The 18191-nt window shown below is 47.3% G+C and overlaps 1 protein-coding gene across 6 annotated transcripts in view; it reads left to right on the forward strand.

Moving 5' to 3' along the window:
* Positions 1-18191, forward strand: part of SEPTIN2 (septin 2) — a 49493-nt gene that overhangs the window by 17822 nt on the left and 13480 nt on the right. For all 6 annotated transcript variants that reach the window (XM_075569555.1, XM_075569557.1, XM_075569554.1 and 3 more), the window contains exons 3-5: positions 7344-7461; positions 14589-14675; positions 15538-15661. In XM_075569555.1, coding sequence (XP_075425670.1) covers positions 7344-7461; positions 14589-14675; positions 15538-15661 — 329 coding nt within the window. The remainder of the gene's footprint in view (positions 1-7343; positions 7462-14588; positions 14676-15537; positions 15662-18191) is intronic.

Below are 18191 nucleotides of genomic sequence, written 5' to 3' on the forward strand. Positions count from 1 at the left end.
TATCAAAAAAACGTCCAGGGTGCTAACCTGATAATTTCCCACAACCTAAGGATGGATGCAAGCCATTTTACATTATTTTACAGAGATCCCATTTAACCCCGTCGCTGCCAGAAGAGACTTTCGTTGCCGGCCCCTTGGGCAACAAAAAGTGTTAAGATTGTATCATCTTGCTCCAATTTATTTTCTTCATTCTCTAATTGTCTGGGAATTCAATGTGCAAAGTGTACAGACACTGTGTGCCGTTCATGGGAAGGCAGAAAGATCTGCATATTGTATTGTAATCCCCGTCAGGGTCTTCCCTCCATGAAATTAAAGTTGGCAAATGTGCTCTCTCTGGACAGAAAGTCTGTACTTGTATAATTGAGTAAAATATAACCGCGGACTATTGCCCTGTTTGATGCTTCTCTTCAGATGGTGAACTATAGCCTACTAAATTACTTTAGTTATGGAAGCCGTATATCTGCAGCGCCGTGCATGAAGTGATATACAGGCATACCCCGCATTAACATACGCAATGGGACCGGAGCATGTATGTAAAGCGAAAATGTACTTAAATTGAAGCATTACCTTTTTTCCACTTATCGATGCATGTACTGTACTGCAATCATCATATACGTGCATAACTGATGTAAATAACGCATTTGTAACAAGCTCTGTAGTCTACCCGCTTGCGCACAGCTTCGGTACAGGTATGGAGCCGGTATTGCTGTTCAGGACGTGCTGACAGGCGCATGCGCGAGCTGCTGTTTGCCTATTGGGAGATATGTCCTTACTCGCAAGTTTACTTAAAGTGAGTGTCTTTAAACCGGGTTATGCCTGTACTGTATGCTAGAGAAAATTCATTCTCCTATTGTACGACTGTAGGAGGACGCGCACAGAGGTATGCAAGAGAGACTTGTTATGGTGAAATTAAATAAGGCTTTTATTGCGCCTGTTTCCTTAACATCAGAAAACCATCCAAACAAAGGGGTCAAACAAAGCTTCTATTCACTTGGGAGTATTTCTAGTGAAACCTATGCAGTCCACAACTCCCTTTTAGATAAGCATGTCTCCCAGCCCCAAACATATATCATGAAATGAGCAGATATAAAAAGTCTTATAAAGGAAAGTCTTATCTGTTCCTTGTAGTTGGAGGGAAAGTCTTCTCTGTTCCGGGGTTGCTACCTTTTCCTCAGGTTTTGTCAGCATTCAGGTTTAGAAGTTTCCCCTGTGTCTGCTGTTTCTTCTGGCAGGCTCAAGACATCTTGGTCAGTCTCACAAGTTGTGAGACTCGGGCACAATCTCCCTTCCTGTCTCAAAATACACACTTTTCTAAGAAGCTAATCAGGCAGGTGGTGTTGGATAATTGACTACCAGCAGTTAACCACCACACTGCCGGATTAGAGGCACATTTCCTGAGCAGGGATAACTCCCCTGTTACATACCTCCCCTGTTTGTGGGAAGCTCGGGCTTGCCACGGCCAAAGCCCATCCTTCCACTCTCATTTGAGATATCTCCGTGACTTGAATGAGAGTGGATGGAGGAAGAGAACCCTCAGTCCCGCTGGGATTGGAGCCCTTTCTCCAGTTTATTCGTGTTTCCTCCCGAAGGTGCTTGAGATCAGCACTCCTCAGTCGCTCGAGGAGGACTTTTTCTAAGTATAGTCTTTTTGCTACGTGCGCGGTCATGAGATTTCCCTCGCGTCGGGTGCTCGTTTTATTGCCGGTAGACTGTATAGCAGCAGTTGCAGAGTGTTTAAAAACAGCCCTTTGAGTTTTCCGCTCTTGAAGCTGTCTCTCTGCACTTTTTCCACTTAATCCCAAAGAGGCTGAACTAGCAACTCCATTAAGTTGCAAATCCATATCCACTTCCAGAGAATGTCCCATCTTTTCAGCTTCATCAGCTAAGGATTCTTCTGGTTTTGATTCAGCACATGTACCTTCTTTTGTTGCCTGTTGGGTGGCTGAAGGTTTTGCTAGTGCTTGTTTAGGTGGTTCAAATTTTGCAACCTTGTCTTTCAGATGAGCGGTATTCCCAGCTCTCACTGTACCCTTGTCTTCATGGGTTTTTGAGGCTGTGGGATACTGACGCTTAGTCAGGGTTAATACTTGTCCTTGTAGGACTGTAATCTCATCCGCGAGAGATCCCTGTTTTTTGAGTGCGTCTTGCAAGTCTCTTCTCAGGGAATTTATCTGTACACTTTGTTTTTTCTGAGCTTGCTTCCACATTTTCACTGCATTGTGAAGCACTATGAATTTCTTTGCTCGGGCCACAGTTACTTGTTTCAGTTTCTGGACCTTCTTGTGCTCCCTTTGGTGCCGAGTCACCTGGGTTCTAAGCTTGGCCTCTAGTGATGCTTTGGTGAGGCTCAGGGTAGCCTTCAGTTTTTCATGCTGCTTTGCGGGGATATACAGTACTGGGTAATCAGACGTTCCTGCAGCACCTGTATTTCTTTAACAGCCTGCAGATTGTCATCCTGCAGAGTTCGCTGCTTCTCCTCGGCCATCTGGAGGTGCATACGCAGACCTTGCAGTTAGTTCTGCAGTCGGTGCTCTGCTTCAAACTTCTCACCTTCCAAAAGTCTATTTTTCTTTAAGCTCGTGCAGCTTTTCATTCTTTTCCTTGACATCTTCTGTCAAATGAAAATTTTCTTCTATCAGTTCTAAGTTCTCTCTCTTTAATCTTAAATGTTCTCCTTTTTTCAGTCTCTGTACTATTCGGGGCCTCCTTGCTGTCCTCCTTCCATTTACGCACATCTGCTTTGAAAATGACAGTCTCCTGGCGTGAGACTTCCTTCTCTAGGTTGAGGGTCTGAAGCTCCTTCTGAGAGACTTTGAGATCTGTATTAAGATTGACAATAGTTTCTTTAGAAATGTCCAGCTCCTCAGTGAGACCGTGTAGTTCCTTTCTGGAGACTTCCAGGTCTGTGCGGCAGCTGTTGGTCTCATGATGTGAGGCATCCAGTGCTCTGCGGAGTGTCTGAACCTCTTTCTGAGATACGTCCACCTCTATCCGGACACTGTTGACCTCCTGTTGTGAGGCATTCAGCTCTACGTGAAGAGTGTGAACCTCTTGCTGGAAGACTGTCATCTGCTTCAGTGCCTCCTCATACTTCCGCTTCAGCTTAGCCATTATTTTATCAGTTTGGCTCTGCTTTTCATCCATGGTGGAAATAGTAGTGTTTGCAGTATCTAGCTCAGTCTTGAGATCGTCCAATTCTGTCCTGGCCAAAGAGTACATTGTGAGCACATCTTTCTGTAGCTTCACGTTATTTTCCCGGAGCCGATCACGGTCACGCTTGGCAACCTTCAGGGCATCCCCAGGGCTGGTCAAGGGATCGTCACTCACCGGTTCCGGCTCCGCTTCCCTGGGATGGTTGGTTGAGGGTTTCTCACTATTAGCACCGGACAGACACTTCTTTGGGGTACACGACTTCTGCCTTGGGCCCTCTGGATATTCGGTCATCCGCGGGACGACTTCTCCATTTTCTCTAGGCTGCAGGAAATTTCGGACCCCCTTTTCCTTCGCAAGATCTGCAGATGTCTGTTCCTTCCACGGTAAGTGAAGAACCGCTTTTCTTTTTTTTTTTTCCCGCCTTTTTGTTTTGGATAACACTGTCCCCTCAGGGATACTGGGGTCTCAATCTTCATTTGAAATTTTAGCAGCGTCACTGGATCCACCTGGCTTTTCTTGCAACTGTAATAGCTGACGGAAATATTTGGTGATCCACTGCTCCCGCTCTTTCTCCTGCCGATCATATTCGTCATCATAGGGTGCGGTCTTTTTGGTTCGTACCGAGTTCAGGCACCCCCACCATTCTTGGGGTGTTTTGTGGATGTGACTCGATTTGGGTTCCCCGTAAGTGATGTCTTCCTCCTCATCGGACTGGAAGGGCCACTCTTCCGTGGGGTAGGGTTCATTACAGGAACGCTGCATCTTGTCCTCCATTTTGGGGCTATCAGGTGTAATTTTCTTCCTGACCTCAGGAGGCGCTATTGCAGCTGTTGCCACTGTATTTGCTAGAACCCCCAATTGTGGTAGTCCTACAGGTGGGCATATTTTGCTTTTAGAGGTCGTAGCTCTCAAAGGCATCTCTGTAGACTTTTTCTTTCTCTTGGGTAAGTTTTACAATATCCGCAGTACTGTGCACGCATTTTCTCTCATTAGGTATACGGGATGTGCAGTTGCTAGGTAAAAAACTTCTGTTTGCTTTACACCATTTACATGCTAGGTGCAATCCCTCCGCTTCAGCCAAATAATGTGGTTTTCTGCTTGAGTTCAGTCTCAACTTTGGGTATTGTGGCATTCACTCTTCACACTTTGGGATACCTTTTACACAGTTCAGCAATTCCTTTTCCCCAGTAGGGCAATTTTACCCTCAGCACTTGTTTACTAAAAATTCCCCTGCTTCAGCATAGTCTTGCATCAATTTTCACACTGTTCTGCATATACTCCATTCACAACTGGTAGTCCTATGCGGTGTGGCAGCCTTTATTTGCAGAATCAGTACCGCTCGTGTATCACCATCTGTATTCACTGCTTCAGCTAAACATTTGAAAACAAACGCCTAGCCCTTAAAAGAGCTAACTTACTTCTTGAACCCTGACTACAGCTGGAAGGAGAACCCCCTATTTCAATTACCATATTACACTTTATTTGTGATAGGCAAATAAGGTTTACCTGCTTCAGCACGGTCTCTCTCTCTCCTCTTGGAATCGGGGAAAAGAGTCCATCTGTGGTTTTGTAAGTTTCAGTGCAGTGTAGATTTCCTGCCTGGGTGTGTATCACTTTAATTCTGGTCTCTGCTGCATGAGATCCTTTAATTATGTTGCTCAGGCTGTTTGTAGGCAAAAAGCACAAAAAAAAATTCACAGGCAAACTCCGGGCCCCTTTTAACTTTAAGGACCACCTCTCGTCCCACTTCTGACGACCATATGTAGGAGGACGCGCACAGAGGTATGCAAGGGAGACTTGTTATGGTGAAATTAAATAAGGCTTTTATTGCGCCTGTTTCCTTAACATCAGAAAACCATCCAAACAAAGGGGTCAAACAAAGCTTCTATTCACTTGGGAGTATTTCTAGTGAAACCTATGCAGTCCACAACTCCCTTTTAGATAAGCATGTCTCCCAGCCCCAAACATATATCATGAAATGAGCAGATATAAAAAGTCTTATAAAGGAAAGTCTTATCTGTTCCTTGTAGTTGGAGGGAAAGTCTTCTCTGTTCCGGGGTTGCTACCTTTTCCTCAGGTTTTGTCAGCATTCAGGTTTAGAAGTTTCCCCTGTGTCTTGAAAGCAGCTCTGTTGTTTCTTCTGGCAGGCTCAAGACATCTGTCCCCATGGTCAGTCTCACAAGTTGTGAGACTCGGGCACAATCTCCCTTCCTGTCTCAAAATACACACTTTTCTAAGAAGCTAATCAGGCAGGTGGTGTTGGATAATTGACTACCAGCAGTTAACCACCACACTGCCGGATTAGAGGCACATTTCCTGAGCAGGGATAACTCCCCTGTTACAACGACCTTATGGGTGCTCCTTGTTCTTGTCTCTATAATGATCCATGTTGTCACGTGATTTTGGTATGATGGCTTAATACATCTCACCCTTAGAGGATATATGATAAAGAGAATAATGTATGGACAATAATGGAAGACACGAGAACCTATTTTCTCTAATTCGATTTGTATTGGAGCAGCCACTTAAACCATTTAGTTTATACATCGGAGACTTCTTTTGTTATTAATGTTTGGGATCCTGGTTGTAAATGTATTAAAAAAAAATATTTTCATTAATAAAACCTACATGGGCAGACTAAAACATCCAGTTTAGTATAATAAAGATGAACTCGCATGTTTACATGCTATCCATGGGTAGCGCGAGTCTGACTCCGTGCACATATGAACAGATTTCCTTATAGCAGCAAAACACGCCAGACCAAAAAAAGTGTGTGTATATTTTTTCTGTTTGTTCCTTTTTTGAAACTGAAGGTTTCACTTTGTTTCCTGTATCCTTCTTAAATGGATCGTGTGAAACAACCGCTTCGAATAACCGTACAATCGCCTGAGACCAAAGCGCAAGCAAAATAACAGCTCAATGCACAATTATCTGCATGTAATATAGTCCGTTGCTGTTTTTAACCCTTTTGTTGGCAGTGCAATGCACTGCAGGCCCCTCTGTCAGCGGAAGAGTTGGCCCAGGGTCACTGCCCTGGCCACTTGATGCAGCAAGCTAAAGCTTGAAGTGACACGCCTCATGTTTCCATCCATATGTCCATGTTTACAATCTGATGCATAAACCTCCTTGTGGCATGGGGACCGGAAGAAGGTGTGCTGGGGGTACTGCAACCCCCCCCCCGGGCTTTTACATTTCTATATTATAGTAATATATGTATGTTACCAGATGGTTTATGTATATTACCCACACCCATAATATAGCCCCTGCCCGGTGAGATGTAGACTTACAGCTGTTTTGTCTCTATGATACTCTGTACTTGTCACTTAAACAGCTGGGTGAGATCACTTCTGTATGGACACTTACCCTGTACTCTTCAATGTCCTTTTGCCCTTTTTTTGGATACTGATGCCTGAGATTCACCAAATACCTATGGGGGGGGAGGGGGAGAGGGATAATCACTACCTGATCCATTGGTAATTGCCATCGATCTGAATAGTACCGGATCAGGGTGTGATTCCTGCATCAGTGGTTTGTAAATCTTCACCCTCGCCCCTCTCCAGTACAAACAGGACTAATTCTGCTTGAGATTTTGAGTAAATTGCACAATATTATTCTAGCTATTGGCTTGTGATGGTAACTTGTGCATTATTTGTGAGCTGGAAATTAATGTGGTATACAGGTAAATTTATGCTTTATGGTCAGTAGCGCAGTGGGAGAACATTATTTAATGCTGATGCCAACATCCTATGACCCTGAATGGATAAAGCAAACATTCCACATGATCTAGTAAAGAGCTGAGCGTGAGGTGAACATATGGCATAAAAGTGAAACCTTGGGAGGGTATTTCAGGCCATGAAAAGTTTAAACGGTACATTGAGAGATGAAAACAGAGTGCAATGGGAGGCATATTCATTAAGCTATTGATCTTTGCATGATCTTATGGGTTTGGTTCCAATTTCTGCCTCTGAGACACCAGGGAAGTCACTATCTTGTTTTATACAATAATCATATAATTTTTCCCCATTTTGCAGCCTTGGATCCTTTGCAACTAGTGACTTTTTCTTGAAGGCTGCTGAAGTCTAGTTGTAAAGTAATATGGCACCCAAGGTGTTATAGATGTAATGTAAGATAATCTATGAGTGAACCTATTTCTGTCCTCTTTCCCTTGTCTGTTCCTTTCCCCTTCTCAGCAACAGGCTCAGTTCTCCAACCCCGAGACCCCTGGGTACGTCGGCTTCGCCAATCTCCCGAACCAGGTGCACCGCAAGTCTGTGAGGAAGGGCTTTGAGTTCACCCTGATGGTTGTGGGTAAGATGTGGATTCTGCACATGTACTCTTGCTATGCATGTCCTTGTGTCTGTGTACCCCAACTCGCTCAATAAACGAGTGACTGGCCTTAAACCAATAATGGGATGAGGACAAGCATATTGGTTATACGGATGCTCGATTTTAATGTCCAATGCAAGACTTACAAGGTCCGTTTGCACAGTTACACTGCTAGAGGCGCCAGCCAGACATTAAATGGCTGGAGTGTTACTGCTCCCGGGTTAGGCCTGGGACATAGTAAGCACTTAGGTGCTGCTGCTCGCTCTTGCTTGCTGCCGCTCGCTCTACCAGGAGCTTTTTGCTGTCCTGGCAGAGGAGACAGCAAGCGCGCTTGGGAGGCGGGTATCACTGTGTGTGTGTCACTTGGTAGCTGTCAGTGTGTGTGTGTGTCACTTTGAAGTGGTCTGTGTGTTTGTGTGTCACTGGGGAACGTGTGTGTGTTATATAATATTTTAATTTTTTTTTATAAAAGACATGTGAGAATAAATTATTTATTAACATTGTGCAACTTTGATAAATATATGCACGCACACGCACACGCACATCACACAGACACACACCACAGACATACACATGCACACGCGCACACATGCACACATGCACACATGCACACATGCACACACGCACATATGCACGCACGCACATATGCACGCACGCACATATGCACGCACGCACATATGCACGCACGCACATATGCACGCACGCACATATGCACGCACGCACGCACATATGCACGCACGCACGCACATATGCACGCACGCACGCACATATGCACGCACGCACGCACATATGCACGCACGCACGCACATATGCACGCACGCACGCACATATGCACGCACGCACGCACATATGCACGCACGCACGCACATATGCACGCACGCACATATGCACGCACGCACGCACGCACATATGCACGCACGCACGCACATATGCACGCACGCACATATGCACGCACGCACGCACATATGCACGCACGCACGCACATATGCACGCACGCACGCACATATGCACGCACGCACGCACATATGCACGCACGCACGCACATGCACATATGCACGCACGCACGCACATATGCACGCACGCACATATGCACGCACGCACGCACGCACATATGCACGCACGCACATATGCACGCACGCACGCACGCACATATGCACGCACGCGCATATGCACGCACATATGCACGCACGCACATATGCACGCACGCGCATATGCACGCACGCACGCACATATGCACGCACGCACATATGCACGCACATATGCACGCACATATGCACGCACATATGCACGCACGCACGCACATATGCACGCACGCACGCACATATGCACGCACGCACGCACATATGCACGCACGCACGCACATATGCACGCACGCACGCACATATGCACGCACGCACGCACATATGCACGCACGCACGCACATATGCACGCACGCACGCACATATGCACGCACGCACGCACATATGCACGCACGCACATATGCACGCACGCACGCACATATGCACGCACGCACGCACATATGCACGCACGCACGCACATATGCACGCACGCACATATGCACGCACGCACATATGCACGCACGCACGCACGCACGCACGCACATATGCACATATGCACGCACGCACGCACGCACATATGCATGCATGCACGCACATATGCACGCACGCACGCACGCACATATGCACGCACGCACGCACATATGCACGCACGCACGCACGCACATATGCACGCACGCACATATGCACGCACGCACGCACGCACGCACATATGCACGCACGCACATATGCACGCACGCACATATGCACGCACGCACATATGCACGCACATATGCACGCACATATGCACGCACATATGCACGCACATATGCACGCACGCACATATGCACGCACGCACGCACATATGCACGCACGCACATATGCACGCACGCACGCACATATGCACGCACGCACGCACATATGCACGCACGCACGCACATATGCACGCACGCACGCACATATGCACGCACGCACGCACATATGCACGCACGCACATATGCACGCACGCACGCACATATGCACGCACGCACATATGCACGCACGCACGCACATATGCACGCACGCACGCACATATGCACGCACGCACGCACATATGCACGCACGCACGCACATATGCACGCACGCACGCACATATGCACGCACGCACGCACGCACATATGCACGCACGCACATATGCACGCACGCACATATGCACGCACGCACATATGCACGCACGCACGCACATATGCACGCACGCACGCACATATGCACGCACGCACATATGCACGCACATATGCACGCACATATGCACGCACGCACATATGCACGCACGCACGCACATATGCACGCACGCACGCACATATGCACGCACGCACGCACGCACATATGCACGCACGCACGCACATATGCACGCACGCACGCACATATGCACGCACGCACGCACATATGCACGCACGCACGCACATATGCACGCACGCACGCACATATGCACGCACGCACATATGCACGCACGCACATATGCACGCACGCACATATGCACGCACGCACATATGCACGCACGCACATATGCACGCACGCACATATGCACGCACGCACATATGCACGCACGCACATATGCACGCACGCACATATGCACGCACGCACATATGCACGCACGCACATATGCACGCACGCACATATGCACGCACATATGCACGCACATATGCACGCACATATGCACGCACATATGCACGCACATATGCACGCACGCACGCACATATACACGCACGCACGCACGCACGCACGCACATATGCACGCACGCACGCACATATGCACGCACGCACGCACATATGCACGCACGCACGCACATATGCACGCACGCACGCACATATGCACGCACGCACGCACATATGCACGCACGCACGCACATATGCACGCACGCACGCACATATGCACGCACGCACGCACATATGCACGCACGCACGCACATATGCACGCACGCACGCACATATGCACGCACGCACGCACATATGCACGCACGCACATATGCACGCACGCACGCACATATGCACGCACGCACATATGCACGCACGCACATATGCACGCACGCACATATGCACGCACGCACATATGCACGCACGCACATATGCACGCACGCACATATGCACGCACGCACATATGCACGCACGCACATATGCACGCACGCACATATGCACGCACGCACATATGCACGCACGCACATGCGCACGCACGCACATACATGCGCACGCACGCACATACATGCACACGCACGCACATACATGCACACGCACGCACATACATGCACACGCACATACATGCGCACGCACGCACATACATGCGCACGCACGCACATACATGCGCACGCACGCACGCACATACATGCGCACGCACGCACATACATGCGCACGCACGCACATACATGCGCACGCACGCACATACATGCGCACGCACGCACATACATGCACACGCACGCACATACATGCACACACACATGCACACATGCATGCACACACACATGCACACATGCATGCACACACACATGCACACCTCTGTGCTGCCTCTGTCTTGTCTGGTAGTTACAATGCCGGACCGGCTGCAGACCCATTGGATGGGAGCGGTCACGTGACCGCTCCTCTGCTTCCCCGAGCGGCAAATTTCAAACTTGCCTGTCTCGGGGAAGTTTCTCAGCCTCCGCACGCATCAGCAAGCATGCGGAGGGAGAAACTATAGCTGCGCTGATAACAGATGCAGGGGCTTTGTGCATCTGTTCAGCCCGGCTCAGCGACGCTGAGTGCACTATGTCCTGGGCCTTAGGCATGAAAAAAACGTGTTTAATTGGACTACTGTATACCCAACGCCTTTGGTGTCAGATAAGACTGCTGCAAATTGCAAAGCTGTTATAGTGAAGGGGCTAAACGCAGCAATCCTTTCCAATTGAGCATTCTTGTTGGACCATATTATAAAGTAGGCTACAAGCATGGTTCAATGGATGTGCTCAGACTGGTGGGAAATAAATCCTTTGCAAAAACAAAATTAAGTTGTTTTTCCTGTGAGCTCTACGGGTAAAAAGTACATAAAACATAACATGGTCTATATATCCTGTGTTTCTGTGTGTTCAAGATGCAAACCCATTGAAAGCCCTGGGATTTGTATTTGTTGATTTACATCCGACTGTTTCTTGCACTCGGGAATCTTTTAGTACATCGCACCCCTCGTGTTTCATATAGAATTACTTCTGCATGTATGGGGTTTTATTTTATTTTTCAAAGCCCAGACCACAAGCCTGCAGTGTTACATCTCAAAGCAACATTCAGTTTGGTCTTTGAAAGACCTGTTCTTCTTCCCCCCTCCCCCCTTTTTTTTTCTCCATAGGTTCAAACTTTAATTTTAAATTATTTTTTTAAACCATGCCCCCTTATTTTTACTACCTGTAGCCAAAGATTAAAAAAAAAAAAAAGTATAGGAAGGAATTGCTTTACAGAGCTGACCACACACAATACTTGATTTTATTTTTGCACTATTGCAGTCGTCCTAGTAATGGAATGACTGTGTTAATACAAAAAAGTAAATAGCAAAAAGAAAAAGGTCACTGTGTGCTGCACTCATAAACGGTGAAGGTTGAGTAGTGATACTAGTTAATAATTATCTTTTTATTAGATATAACCGGGGGATTACAGACCTGAAAGCCTGACTTCAATAGTGGGGAAACTACTTAAATGTTTAATATGGGATAATATTCAGGAATACCGAATGGAAAACAAAATTATTAGTAATAGTCAGCATGGATTTATGAAGGATAGATCTTGCCAAACTAACCTTATTTGTTTCTTTGAGGAGGTAAGTAGGAATCTAGACCAGGGTAATGCTGTTGATGTGGTCTACTTAGATTTTGCAAAGGCTTTTGATACGGTTTCACACAAGAGGTTGGTGTACAAAATAAAGCAAATTGGACTCAGTAATAATATATGCACCTGGATTGAAAACTGGTTAAAGGATAGACAACAGAGGGTTGTCATAAATGGAACATTTTCAGGTTGGGCTAAAGTTGTGAGTGGAGTACCTCAGGGATCGGTACTGGGACCCCTGCTTTTTAACTTGTTTTTTAATGGCCGTGAAGTTGGCATCGCAAGTAAAGTCTCCATCTTTGCTGATGACACTAAATTGTGTAAGGTAGTAGAATCAGAGCAGGGTGTAATTTCTCTTCAGAAGGACTTGGAGAGACTGGAAACGTGGGCAGGTAAATGGCAGATGAGGTTTAATACAGATAAATATAAGGTTATGCTTTTGGGATGCAAGAATTAACTGGCGAGTTACAAATTAAATGGGGATATATTGGGGGAATCCTTGATGGAGAAGGATTTCGGAGTGTTTGTTGACAGCAATAGTGCCCAAAATTATGCAGTAGCTGCAAAGGCAAACAAGATCTTATCTTGCATCAAACGGGCAATGGATGGAAGGGAAGTAAACATAATTTAGCATTAGTAAGACCACACCTTGAATATGGAGTACAATTTGGGGCACCACTCCTTAGAAAAGACATTCTGGAACTAGAGCGAGGGCAGAGAAGAGCCACCAAATAAATTAGATTGTTCATCCCCTTTATTAATGAGGAGAGGCTAGCTAAATTAGCTTTATTTAAATTAGAAAATAGGCGTCTAAGAGGGGATATGATAACTATATACAAATATATTCAGGGACAATGAGCTTTGAAAATAATTATTCATCCCAAGGGCAGTACAAAGGACTCAGGGGCATCCCTTTAGGCCTGGGACATAGTAAGCGCTTAGGTGCTGCTGCTTGCTCTCGCTTGCTGCCGCTCGCTCTACCAGGAGCTTTTTGCTGTCCTGACAGAGGAGACAGCAAGCGCTTGGGAGGCGGGTATCACTGTGTGTGTGTCACTTGGTAGCTGTGTGTGTGTGTGTGTGTGTGTGTGTGTGTGTGTGTGTGTGTGTGTGTGTGTGTGTGTGTGTGTTAAATAATATTTAAAAAATTAAAAAAAAAGACGTGAGAATAAATTATTTATTAACATTGTGGAACTTTGATAAATATATTCGCACGCGCTCGCACATGCATACACACACACACACACAATGCACACACATATACATACACACACATGCGCGCGCGCGCACACACACACACACACACATGCGCACGCACACACATGCGCACACACACACACACACATACACACACACACAGGCATACACACACGCACATGCATACACACACGCCCATGCATACACACACGCCCATGCATACACACGCACATGTACACACACACACGCACATGCACACACACACGCATACACACACGCATACATGCATACACACAGACACACACACACAGGAGACATGGATCGGGGCAGAAGGGGGGCGGGCGCGTCACTGGCCGGGGGCGGGCCAGTGACGTCACGGAGCTGGTTCGCCCTCATTGGGTGAACCGCTCACGTGACCGGCCTGTTTCGCCGGCAAGCGGGGGAATTTTAAATTCCCCTAAGACCTGCGCTTCCGCAAGCGCGCGGAAGCGCAGGTGAGCCCCTACTAAAGCCGCTCTAATTGCGGCTGTAGGGGCTCAGTGCTGAGCGGGAGCGCACGTCAGCAAGCAAGCACTAAACATGGCCAAGGCCTTAGGTTGGAGGAAAGGAGATTTCACCAGCAACAAAGGAAAGGGTTCATTACAGTAAGGGCAGTTAAAATGTGGAATTCATTACCTATGGAGACTGTGATGGCAGATACAATAGATTTGTTAAAAAAAAAGGTTGGACATCTTTTTAGATAGGAAAGGTATACAGGGATATACCAAATAAGTAAATATGGGAAGGATGTTGATTCAGGGAGTAATCTGATTGCCAATTCTTGGAGTCAGGAAGGAATTTATTTTTCCTTTGTGAGATATCATTGGATGATATGTCACTGGGGTTTTTTTGTTTGCCTTCCTATGAATATAGGATAAAGTATCTGTCTAAATTTAGCGTATGTTGAACTTGATGGACGCATGTCTTTTTTTCAATCTACTATGTAGCTATGTATATAATAAAATGTCAGGATACTAAAATCAAAACAGTAATCTATTTTTTTTTTTTCCCCTGCAGGTGAGTCTGGATTGGGGAAATCCACTCTGATTAACAGCCTGTTCCTGACAGATCTGTATCCCGAACGTGTGGTGCCCGGTGCAGCAGGTATAATATTCTGTAATATACTCGTGTTTCCCATGGGTGCACATTCAGCTTAGGAGAGGATAGCAGAGACCCCGCTGGCGCTGAGCGCGCTCATGCTTGGAGAGCGCTCCAAGCATGTGCGCCGAGTGTCCTGCATTTACGCATGCGCATTGCGGGTAGTTGAGCGCGCGGAAAAGCTTAATTTTTTTGTTTATCTAAGCGCCGACCGCGGGTGAGCGTGTGCCCGCGCGCGCACAGCCTGTGCGGAGACTTACATATATCTAATATATGTAAGTAAACGCCGCCCGCTCGGCGCTAGCGGGGACGCAGCCTTGCAGAGACGCGCTTGGAAAATCAATCTTTAGCTTGTCCTAGAAAATAATTGGACATCATATCTGTGATATATTACAAGCAGTACCTGCAAACCCCTGATTCCCTTCCTTCGGCTCCCAGCAGAAAGGGCAGTGGGATGCTATCATTTGATTTCTAACATGCTTTACAAAAAATGTTGATAAAGTAACATTAGGTGGCCTGCCTCCGATGGGCTGGGATATGGAAAGTTATGCTGTGGTAACCAAATGTCTCTAGCATACACACAAACCATCAGCGACAGCCGTATAATAGTACCAAGAAGTACCGAATTCTGTTACTTGAATTATTTTTTTATTCCCAGTACAAAATCATAGTTCAATTTTGTTTTTAGTTTAAAAAAAACAAAACACATTTCTGTGTGAAGTTTAAACATTGCATAAAAATCTTTGGAGCCTATTCTCAAACGTGTTGAAGTCTGACTCCGTGCCACTACTTTGTGTAAGTCACTTTGCGGCCCACAGTGGGGGTTTTGAAGCTTTAATGTTACCTGCATGTTATCTGCACCCCCCAGATAAGATTGAACGGACGGTGGAGATAGAAGCCTCCACTGTAGAGATAGAGGAGAGGGGGGTGAAGCTGCGTCTTACTGTGGTCGATACTCCAGGTTATGGAGATGCCATGAACTGTGAGGAATGGTAAGTGTCGGCGTTAAGCGGTCTCATTACTGCCATTAGTTAGCAATGAGCGGGGAAACTCTGAGTCCGGTTCATTGATCTCACAACACGTCCACATGCGGAACCTCTTAAGTTCTTTATGGACTGCGTGTTTCACCTGGTACTGCACTCTATTGTGGGAAAGAGGAGAGGAAGGCTCCTTCTCCTGCTGCTGCTCCTTCTCCTGCTGCTGCTCCTTCTCCTGCTGCTGCTCCTTCTCCTGCTGCTGCTCCTTCTCCTGCTGCTGCTCCTTCGCCTGCTGCTGCTCCTTCGCCTGCTGCTGCTGCTCCTTCGCCTGCTGCTGCTCCTTCGCCTGCTGCTGCTCCTTCGCCTGCTGCTGCTCTTTCGCCTGCTGCTGCTGCTCTTTCGCCTGCTGCTGCTGCTCTTTCGCCTGCTGCTGCTGCTCTTTCGCCTGCTGCTGCTGCTCTTTCGCCTGCTGCTGCTGCTCTTTCGCCTGCTGCTGCTGCTCTTTCGCCTGCTGCTGCTCTTTCGCCTGCTGCTGCTGCTCTTTCGCCTGCTGCTGCTGCTCTTTCGCCTGCTGCTGCTGCTCTTTCGCCTGCTGCTGCTGCTCTTTCGCCTGCTGCTGCTCTTTCGCCTGCTGCTGCTCTTTCGCCTGCTGCTGCTCTTTCGCCTGCTGCTGCTCTTTCGCCTGCTGCTGCTCTTTCGCCTGCTGCTGCTCTTTCGCCTGCTGCTGCTCTTTCGCCTGCTGCTGCTGCTCTTTCGCCTGCTGCTGCTGCTCTTTCGCCTGCTGCTGCTGCTCTTTCGCCTGCTGCTGCTGCTCTTTCGCCTGCTGCTGCTGCTCCTTCGCCTGCTGCTGCTGCTCCTCCTCCTCCTTACGCTGCTGCTGCTCCCCCTCCTCCTCCTTACGCTGCTGCTGCTGCTCCCCCTCCTCCTCCTTACGCTGCTGCTGCTGCTCCCCCTCCTCCTCCTTACTCTGCTGCTCCTCCTCCTCCTTACTCTGCTGCTCCTCCTCCTCCTTACGCTGCTGCTCCTCCTCCTCCTTACGCTGCTGCTGCTCCTCCTCCTCCTCACGCTGCTGCTGCTCCTCCTCCTCCTCACGCTGCTGCTGCTCCTCCTCCTCCTCACGCTGCTGCTGCTCCTCCTCCTCCTCACGCTGCTGCTGCTCCTCCTCCTTACGCTGCTGCTGCTGCTGCTCCTCCTCACGCTGCTGCTGCTCCTCCTCCTCACGCCGCTGCTGCTCCTGCTCTGACAAGGATTATGATTACCGCTTTAACGTGCTGAGGAATGTATCTGGGAAAGGAGCATGTAAACCCTGCAGAATGGCAGCTTCTGCTGATACCTTTCTGCTATTATCCATTATTTATGACTTGCAGACGTATTCCGCAGCAGTACAATGTGTTTGTGAAATTAAATAACAATAGACCATGCAAAATATTACAATGATAACGCACCCAAATCGGTAAGTGTTGAGACAGCAGGCGGCCTATGTAGTATAATTGAGTGCTTTTGTATTGGAAAGGGGATGTATTAGTACACGGTGCAATGACATGCAGTAAAGCTTCAAAATATACACGTTGCTAAATTTGCACGAATATAAACGTGAAGCATTTGTGTGCGCAATTCTGGGGCAAGAAACTAGTTGGGTTTTATCAAGTAAAAAAAAATCCAGTGCAATAGTATTTTTTTCATTTTAATATGTCTAATCTGGTGCAGTGTTTCCCCTAGAAGGCCCTTACCGTGATACTTTGGGAGTTCATTACACTGGGATAGCGCAGATCTGGGCATGTTACCATGATGCTTCCATTGACTTAAGCGGGAGTTTTCCATGCGTTGATGCCCCGGTTGGTGTGGAGTGAAGACCGGTGCTTCAAAGGTTAATCGAATCCTTATAAAGTTATAAATACTCCGCAGGAGGACTCCATATAAGTGATATATTTTATCAGCATCCCATGACAAGGGAATAAGTAACTAGTACCTAGTGCTACCTGTGGTCTAAGCACATACATAGAAGTACATTGTACGTCCCATTTTAAGCTGACATAAAGCATGAATGAAGAAGCAAGCTAGAGTAACTCACTGGGTGCTCTGCCTTGTTCTATTTTCCCGGTTGGTGTGGACCCTGATGTTTCTCTGATTAACACACATTCCCAGCGAGCTCAAACTCCCACACCCACCACATCATGAATATATATCTATGTCAACAAGAGAGCTACTGAGCGTGGCAATTGTATATAACAAGAGACGGGTGCCCAATGCTACATCCCAGTGTGTAAACATATATGGTATAAAGTAAAATACTTCAATAATAATAAATACTTGGTTATTTAGTTAAACCCTTTGGCCAAAGCGTCATAAGCCTGCATACCAACGCCAAGGTATAACCAAATTAATGCAGGTCCTACACTTCACTGTGAACCCTTCCTTTTACCTCTGTAAGAGGGGAACAACCATCATAGGTCTTGTTCCTGCAGCAAATTAAATGACCTCCCAAGTTAAAAAGGTGAAGGAGGGGTGAGCTCTGGGGGGAGGTGCCACAGCCTCCAAACAACTG

The sequence above is a fragment of the Ascaphus truei genome, chromosome 14, assembly GCF_040206685.1.
Source record: "Ascaphus truei isolate aAscTru1 chromosome 14, aAscTru1.hap1, whole genome shotgun sequence".
In the NCBI taxonomy this organism is placed as follows: Eukaryota; Metazoa; Chordata; class Amphibia; order Anura; family Ascaphidae; genus Ascaphus; species Ascaphus truei.